Consider the following 9888-nt stretch of genomic DNA (forward strand, 5'->3'; position numbering starts at 1 on the left):
TTTTGCTCACCCAGCCAGCAGAAACTCGGCACATAACAGAAGTAATACTCTTAGCGAAAGTTCACTCTCAGTTCCTTTGACAAATTTCTCCTCCTCCCCCGCACCAAAGAATCCACCTTGGAAAGAACATTCTGTGTGTGTTTTTTGTTTTTGTTTTGTTTTTCCTTTTCTCCCTTTCTAGTATAAGGTATTGCTTTTCTCAGTTGTATACCCTGGTTGGCTGATTCCTGAAGCGAAGAGAGGCAAGAGGTAAAGGGACAGATTTAATGGGGCAAAAGCAGTGCCTGCAATGACAACAGAAAGGAAAGATGTGTACCTGGGGCTGATTCTGTCTTGAAAGAAGGAAAGAGGGATTGGAAGTGGACTTGGCCTAGAATTGTATATCAGAGGAAGGACCCACTTTGATTGTGTAACAGAGGAAGGTAAAAATAAAGCAAACGATAAAGGTCATCAAACTAATTTCACACTGAAACGGATTAATTTGGATCATAGGCCCAAAGGGGAAACATTAGTATATTGTCAAATAAATATTTCTCTTCCCTTTGCTTAATATGTATTGAAAATTAAGATTTTTTCAGGGGAAGGGGGCGTGTAAAAAATCTCTTCACGTTCCATTAAACTACTTTGTAAAAAAATCTATCTTTCCAAACTATAAAGATTACAGGGAGAAGACAACAAAAATACATATACATAGACTTGAACATATAGTCACATTTATGCTTTCAGACACACACACTTTTATTAAGTGTCTCACACACTGATAACCTCTTTATTAAAATTAATTTTTGCATGTTTGCACATGTCAATTAGTTGTAATAAATAACAACAATAAGGCTGATATTCAATCTGTCAAATAATCTGATAAATTCTCAGAGAGCTATTTACTTAGGAAATATGCTTATGATATTCCTTGCTCCTAAAAGAGAAAATGATTATACAGTAACTAAACCCTAAGTAAGAGCTAAAGATATTCACCTCATGAAGCCATTTCTCAACTAGCCCCTTGGCACTTGCTGGAATTATACGCAGCATGAGCTCTACTTTTTCATTTTCTGCTGACTCCATGTGAGTAATTTCTTTCTCATGATTAAAAGTGAGCTTGGCAATTCCTTCAAAGCATTTCTTTAGGTGTGGTTGGTCTCGGAGTGGATCCTTTGTCTCAGAAAGGATTTCTAAGAGCTCATCGTTGCACAGAAAGAAAAAACCTAAAGGTGATAAAAAACGAACTTTATAGATATTTATATAAACACATTTTATACCAATGCCCACAGCCAACAGATGAAATGGACTGTTTACCTTAGAAAGAATAGTCTTTTCTTCTCCAAATAATCATTCAGGCCTTTCTGAATGTCATCCAAAAGCGATTCTGCCTCCTTCAACTTATCCAGCATCTGGGGCTGTGAGATAACCCTCATGCCATTGGCCTCCTTCACTGACTCCTTCATTATTAGCCTCCTGGTGGGTGAGATAGAATACAGTGAATGTAATAACCATACTTCACACAACAGGCTCTCTCTCTCTTTTAAATTGAAAATCCCCTTATTACAAAACAAGGGGTGTTCTTTTTCTTCTACCTTTAAGTAGGACTGCCACATTCATTGCTTTTTACAAAAACGCAGCTGCTTTTTAAGCTACAGATAAATAGAATCTGCTAGGCGGTAATTCCACTCAGTCTGAATGCATTATTTTCTAAGACACTTTGGTGAGGGACTTTTTATTATAAACTGGAATGAACAAGGAAAGTCCTTTTCTCATCTAATTATGACTGTGGTTTGTTCTGTACTATTAACCTACAATGCCAGATTGATCTGCTATTTTTTTGCTTCAGCCAGTTCAATAAATCAACATGTTTTTCTGGCAAATTACAGAGCTAATTATTAAGACTTCATGGATTAATGATAAAAATAGAAATAGCATAAGACAATAGAGAATGCTGTATCAACAACAAAGCCAGACAACACATCAGTCCTTTGCTGTGCACAGTGCAATCTCATGTTTTAGCATCACTGATTAGTATAGATGGATGCTATTTGAACACAATCTACAGAATTTTCTTTCAATAAAATATTGATCCACTAGGTATATTCTTCTCTGGACTGAAGAAAAAAGGTAAAACTGAAATGCATTATTTTGCATATATGTATGACTGTCCATCATTTTATTGCTGCCACCATCACATCTCACTATTGTAAATCAGGAACAAAAAAATAAAATCAGCTCTGGTAATATACTAAAAATAAATGAAAATCAAGACTACTTTTATTGCTTTTTTCCTTAAGAATATATTTATATAATTTGGGATTTATAATAATACTATGAAAATATATTCACTGAATTTAAAGAATGGCTTAGTTTCGAAAGAAAAGTTTGCTATTTCCAAATAATGCCCTTAAATAGGCCATGACCCAAGGCTCCTGAAACCTAATTGATCCAGAATGTTTTACTTTGACAAATTAAAAATATATAACTGCATTTCAACTGCACAAAAATAAATTCTACTCTAGTACTGGCAATAAGTCAAAGCTGCTGCTACACAAACACCTCCAATAAATGAAATTTACAGATTTAGACATCACCGCAAGTTTTCTTTTATGCAACAGACACCGTCAACAACTGACAAAATGTGATGAATTGTGTGAAAATGAATGAGAAATCCTTTCTACTTATTAGTGTAAGTTTATTTTAAATTCTTATGAGGCTGAAAACTTTCAGAGTGGCAGGAAAAGCTCAAAGACCCCTCAGAACTGTATCTGCAAAACATTCATGGTTATAAAAACAAGCTTGATAACACACATGTGCAGTAAAAGAAAACTCATATTGTGACAATCTTAAAATCTTATATTCACTCAAAATAATGCCACCCCGATGTATTACAGTTTAAAATATTATGAGAGGGATCATAATAAATAACTGAGTTGTTGCCTACATTTTTCAAAGCACATATTGCAAGACGATATATAAATACAGCCAACAGTGGTGACCTTACTTTGAGATTCTAAAGCTTGCTACTGCCATAAGGCATTTCTCAGTGTTCTGATATTCTTGGCAAACAATGGGTCCTTTAGGTTGCTGGTCTCAGTATCAGGAGGCAAATCTAATGCTATAGTACCAAGAGAAGCCTAATTTGCTCAGAATAAAGAATAGCAAAGCCTTTCCATGAAGAAATAAACCTAAGTGTAGTACAGACGCTTCAAAGCTGTGAGATTAAACAAACGCATCAACATAAAAATCAATTTAGCTGACTTCACTGAGCAAATATTATCTTAAATGAGGACATTCAGTTGTATTTGTTTTTTAAAAGTTTCAGTTTAATAGCAATTAGTTTAGGGTGGTAAAATACATGTACTCTCTGTGTGTATGTGCCTCTGTGTGTGTGTACACATTTATAATAACTGTATTTGATGTTATATTTGTAGCAAGGATATTCACCACAGAGTCTAGATTTAGATGAGATAAACTTTGCAGCGAAAAGAAAAAGTAAGATGCCACTGTGTAATCTTGTTTCCTTACAAAATAATTTTGGACTATCCATGTACCCAGCCTTCTTTTCTTAGACAGGAAATCAAGACCGTAAAACAATTACCATGGAAAGAAGGAAGTTTTACTCAACGGGGAGCGTTATTTTGTTCAAACTACTTTCAAAATGTCAGAATCAGTGTGAGTGGACTATTCTCATCATGTTTTCTGACTGTTTTCCAGAGTAATTTGGAAATAAGGGTGTCCTACAGATTAAAATATAGCCCACATATCTCTAGCATTGCAAACATCAGTAGTATGCAAGCAACTGGATTAAAAATAAGATGTAAAATCTCCAATTTTTCCACAAAGCCTCAGCTAAGCTATAGAGAATGAACTGGTTACTCTATACTCTACACTAGTCCAGACTAAGCCCCATTTAGTAGAAATTGACAGATGTCAAAACATCGAGTGCTCATTGCAGTGATAGTTTTTAGATACTGACCACAGTTTACTAGATTCCATTTTGAGACCATTAAACATATGTTATAGGACATAAAACCATAGTAAGATTTGACTTGCGGTTGTAATGGTGAAATGTGAATACTCTTTTGACACGTCGAAAGAGGCTTCAAAACACAATTGATTATTAATCATGTTTATTAAAGCAGTGCCTCAGGGCCAACCAAGAATGAGGTCCCATTGTGCAAGGCACTGTACAAACACAGAGCACAGACAGTCCCCACCGCAAAGAGGTTACTATCCAAATAGACAAGACACAGTGTGGGGAAAAGGGGGATCACACACAAGGGAATGAACTATGTGATGCCAGCAAAAGATTCGTTATAGCAATGAAAAGTTTAGGGTGAGGCTTTTTTTTGTTTGTTTTTTAATTTAAGAAAACATTTCATGTGAAATGCTTTAGAAAAATCATGTTCCTCAAAGAAAAATACACACTTTTCCTTATAGTGACTTCATATTTTTTCTTCAGACTTTCACTTGATGTTTTTATTTACCCACGAAAGCTCATGCTCCAATACATCTGTTAGTCTATAAGGTGCCACAGGACTCTTTGTTGCTTTTTTTTTTTTTTTTTTTAAGTTATCTTGTTTGCAAAAAAGGGAAGTAGATTAAACAATTGGACATGCAAAATATTTTCTTACAAATCAAGAATGCTTTATAATACTACTCTACTCTTCTATATTGCCTTCCAACTGAGGATCTCAAACCATTTCAAAAATATTAAATAAGTAAGCCTCGCTACAACTCTTTGAGGCATGGGAGCATTATAATAATAAAAATAGTAATAAGAGTAATAGCAACAGTAATGATAATAATAACTATATACATCAGTAAAAGTATTATCCCTGTTTTACTGATGGAAATACCATGCCATAGAATGACTAAATGATTTAACTAAGACACACAACCACAGACCTATATACAAAACACAGATTTCCAAATTCCTAGTCCTGTGCTTTATTCAGTAGACCGTGTTTCCCTTCACTTCAGAAAAAATCACCAAGATCTCCTAAAGCAGTGGCTGTCAGCCTTTCCAGACTACTGTACCCCTTTCAGGAGTCTGATTTGTCTTGCGTACCCCCAGGTTTCACCTCACTTATAAACTACTTGCTTACAAAATCAGACATAAAATACAAAAGTGCTATTACTGAAAAAATGCTTACTGTCTCATTTTTACCATATAATTATAAAATAAATCAATTGGAATATAAATATTGTACTTCTATTTCAATGTATAGTATATAGAGCAGTATAAACAAGTCATTGTATGAAATTTTAGTTTGCACTGACTTCGCTAGTGCTTTTTATGTAGCCTGTTGTAAAACCAGTCAGATATCTAGATGAGCTGATGTACCCTATGGAAGACCACTGCAAACTCCCATGAGAACCACTGGATGAGAACCACTGTCCTAAAGAACGCCTCAGAAAAAATCATGGTATAAAGTTTAGAAAACTACTGTTCTATACTATGCATATATAGAACTAGCTATATTTACATTCAAGACAAAGTCTATCATGACTGAAAATTAAGGTAAGGGTAGTAAGTGTTTTAGACTGATACAATTAAAGATTAAGCAAAGCTAAGGAGGACCTACTGCAATAAGGGCCCAGTTCTTCATACCCACTTGTATGCAGAATTTTTATTGAGTCTAAAAAGCAGCTCTGGAAACAGAGGATGTGGAGAGGGAATCAGACCCTAAGTAGCTAACAACAACAAACTTACCAGTTCCTACTGACAACTTCAAAGTGCTTTCCTTCTACCGATATTTGGTTACATGTATCTTGTGAGCAAAACATGGGTTCCCGGCATCACCAGGGTCTTTTGAACTTGCAGCCAGGTTTCCATAATCTCCTGCATTAGTTGCGCTGGAGACAACAAACATGAAATTTCATTTGTTGCAAGCAATGAGGAATGTACGTGTTCCCTTACCACATCCAATAAATGCCACTTATACCACATATTAAAAATAAAGTGAGCTGTTACCAGATATAAAATCACTCAACACCACTATATTCTTACAAAGTTAAAAGAAAGTGGTCTCAACTTCTGTTTTCGGCTCTACTTTGTGAAGCATAATGAAGAATGGGCCAGCACAGCTGCCTGTTTGTGAGTCTCACTTGGATGATTCACTTACTTACCAGATGACTGTGTCTATTGCATTTGGGCTCACATAATAAAAACTAAAGTGAAATCAATTTAACATAAAGAACTTTATGCTGCATTCTACACAGTGCAAGTAGCACCGCAAACTTTGAAAAGTTGTATATAATGAAAATTACTGAAGCATAAATCACATAGGGTGGTGAAAACTGAGATGTAGCATGGAGATGAAATCTAAAAGCTAATTAAATTCAACAAGAGCCTCTCAAAAGGCAACATACCAGCTTAGCCTCCCATGCTAATATTTCGTTTTTGAAGGGTGCAATAAATGGAGGGCCTTTCATGGCTGTAGTTTTCACAATGTGATCCTCCAGCAGAACCTGAGAGGGGAGAAAAAAAGATTAGATGCATGGATTACAGTACTGAATGGATGCCAAGGCCATGATAAAAAGAATAGATAAGTTAGGGCTTCTGAGGAGCTAAATTTGAAGCCAACCAGCAAAACGGATTGAACCTTATTACCTCTAGTCACTGAGAAATTCCCCAGACAGTTGGATGTAATTTGAAAAGGTCAGAAAAAAATTTCCTGCACAGTATTACGGCTTCATGGTTTAAGGGTGTACATTTGTGAGATGCCTGCTCTAATCATTTTTATCGACTTGGTATAGAGAGATAGACTGACATACGTGGAGGCAAGACAGATGGATCAGATAAGACCTACCATTTGTTTCCTATTCTAAAATATCTTACAGTTTTAGGTAACTTTTTAGTTTGAACCATTTCAGCTTGTCCTTTGCTTTATTGAGAGAATATGCCTTATTTCTCTACAGCACACAAAAAGGGAGAGAATGCATATGTCTCCTAGAGAACCTGGTGTAATTTTTTTGTATTTGTATTCAGTGAACTCCCTATGAATTGGAAATATACAACTGAAGCCCCGTAAGTACAATAAGATTTTCTGGACAATTTTAGGTAGATTTTATTTTTGTTTGTTTGTTTTTGCTTTAAGGTGACAGTCCTCTCTGCAAAAGATTATAACAATGACCTTCAACATATTCATAGTACAAGCTTTGTTATCAATATGGCTGTTTTGCAAAAAAACAATCAAAACATTTAATTCTTTGGTTTAGCATACACAAGAGGCTTCTAATCAATATGAACATTTGCTAACATTACACAGTCCATTTTTCATGCAATTAAAATGACAGGCAATTTACCACCACAAAAGTGGTATTATTCACCCAAACCCTGAAAAAGTTTTAATTTACATTACACTTGCTTTCACTAAGAAGTCATTCATCTTCCAGTCATAACACAAACACTATTCACTGTGCACTTGCTTGGCATCCACTGCAGAGACATTTTTAACAGGCTTTAAAGTACGGCTGTGAGAGTTCATCTACTGTATTATGTTTATGGGACCTACTTAAAGGCTCACTAAAACTGTTTCCACTTTGATAGGGAAGATATTTCCATATGGCCATATTCCCTCCCCTTAAGCCCAAAACATTCAGAACAACAAGAAATTGCAACTGAGAGTAGCATACATCATCAGACCAACAAAACCTTTAAAGCAAGTCAGAAAGGGTTAGTTGTAGCAAGGAATGAAAAGGACTGTGAACTGTTCTGCTAATGGAAGTTGATACTCTCTGCTGAACTGGGGCTGTTCCTTAGAGGAAAAGAGATACATGGGTTCCTAAACACAACACTTTCGTCAATAATTTAGGAAGCTTCAAAGGAAGACAAACATTCTTGCATATACTGGAGGAAACAAATCACATACTAGGGTTTAAAACAACTTAATTGGACTCCTCAAATTCAGCCTTAAAACTTAAATTAGTATTTTATTAGCTACTGTTGTCTTCTGGGTCTATGGAATACAATGAGAATCTAATACTTTAATGGGAGAGACGTGTAAAGGCATGGGAGCCCCCCAACATTCTTTGTGGGCTACATACCAACAGTATTTTGATTTTCTCTAACATTATTTTGCAAACAGAAGGACTACGCAGAAATTAAGTTTGTTACTCTCTTGCTTTGAGCTCAGCCAATGATGAGGTCATCTAGTCTAGAAAGCTCCTGCATGCTGAAAATTAGGACTATTTAGATATTACAATTTGAGGAGCCAAGTCTCAATTTTTTAAAAGAGTGTTTTGTCTACATATTTTAATGCCATATGTAAAAGCAGCAAAGAGTCTTGTGGCACCTTATAGACTAACAGATGTTTTGGAGCATGAGCTTTCATGGGTGAATACCCACTTCGTTATGCTGGCTGTCCCTACTTGGTTCCCTCTTTGCAAAAGTGGCCACCTTCTAGCCTACTTCTTCTGGTTCCGGTACATTTGTCTTGACTCCTCCAACAAGCAGTGTTAGTAGCTGCGAAGAACAACAACTTCTAGAGGAGCAATTCTGTGCACTAGATGTATTAAAAGAGCTCAATGGCATTCACTATTTTTAGAATTATTTGTTTTGAGAGCTTTGATACCATCAGTAATGAAGTACTGACTTGTCTTTGGACTTCAGCAGGAATAAGTTGTGCAGCACATTTATAGTGTTGTTCTTTTCTTGTTGAGCATTCCCCAGAAGGCGGTGTGGGGCAATTGCTCCTATTCCTGAAAGGGCACTGTTATGTGGAGTTGCATACAGTCCCATCTCTCCTATTTCCACAGGTATTTGGCACAAGATAGGCTTATGGCATTTTCAGTACGCTGCCAGCACCGATCTTTCTCTTTCTCAACTGAGCAAGCTAGCCATTGGGAGACATGGATGGGAGCCATCTTGCTGAAGCTTGATCCAGAGAAGACTGAAGTGATGCCATCTCTCTAGGCTTTTACATACTTGCCCATTGCCATTGTATCTGAGTGCCCCCATACTGAGAGAAGCAACCAGAATAAATGGTGAGGGTGAAACTGTGCCTGCCATTTGTGATTCACACTGTGATCCCAGTGTTGAGGGCTGGAAGTTGAACTCAGCAAAGTTCAAACTGGAAATAAGATGTGACTCCTTAACAGTGGGCTTAATCCATCACTGGGACAGATTACTAAAATTTGTGGAAGATTTTCAATTAGTTTGATTCTTTAAATCAAGATTGAATGTCTTTATTTTTAAAAGATATGCTCTAATTCCGACGCAGAAATCAGATTGGTCCCTTCTCGACTTAAAATCTGTGAATCTGGGAGCAAAGTTAGATCCCCAGATGCTGCCAGATGATCATATAGGATCAATGGTCAGGCATGCTTTTTTCACCTGTCAGGCCAGGAAACTGCAACCATTTATTTCACATGCAGACCTTGTGCTACTGTGATCTATGCCTTTGTCTCCTGAAGACTGGATTACTGAAATGTGCGCTGCATAGCACTTCACTTTTAATCAATCCATAAACTGAAAGTGGTGGAGGTGGTGAAAGTGAAGGTCTGTTTAGTAGGTGTGCTTCCTATTGGCTACACATCACATCAGTGCTTGGCAATCTGCATTCGCCGATTACTGGTTTCCAGATGGAGTTTAAGGCATTGGTTTTAACCTATGAAGTTCTAAATGGCTTGGGACCTTCCTACTTGAGGGATTGCCTCTGTCCTTTTGATCAGTAGAGATTCCTGAGCTGGATCTATCTTGATTACCGCGTCATCTATGAGAGACCTGTGACTTGGAACCAACTTCCTCCACTGCTCTAGCCCAGTCAATGTTGTTCACTACAAAGAATATCCACTTACTCTGCATGTAGAGGCAGGGGGCTGAGGGTTATGTGTGGGTGGAGAATCTTTGTTGAGAGTTGACTCTGATGATCAGGGTTAGCTGTTAGGTGCTAGTTT

At 36.7% G+C, this 9888-nt stretch overlaps 1 protein-coding gene across 1 annotated transcript; it reads right to left on the minus strand.

Annotated features, from left to right (window-relative positions):
- Positions 1–954: 954 nt before the first annotated feature.
- On the minus strand, positions 955–5806 carry LOC120396057 (dynein heavy chain 12, axonemal-like). Its single transcript, XM_039520955.1, has 3 exons — positions 5702–5806; positions 1297–1455; positions 955–1205 (listed from the first exon to the last, which is right to left on the minus strand). Exons 1-3 carry the CDS (start codon positions 5773–5775, stop codon positions 1181–1183), a joined length of 258 nt encoding a protein of 85 aa, XP_039376889.1. The 5' UTR covers positions 5776–5806; the 3' UTR covers positions 955–1180.
- Positions 5807–9888: the final 4082 nt, after the last annotated feature.

This window comes from Mauremys reevesii, linkage group 1 (genome assembly GCF_016161935.1).
Source record: "Mauremys reevesii isolate NIE-2019 linkage group 1, ASM1616193v1, whole genome shotgun sequence".
In the NCBI taxonomy this organism is placed as follows: domain Eukaryota; kingdom Metazoa; phylum Chordata; order Testudines; family Geoemydidae; genus Mauremys; species Mauremys reevesii.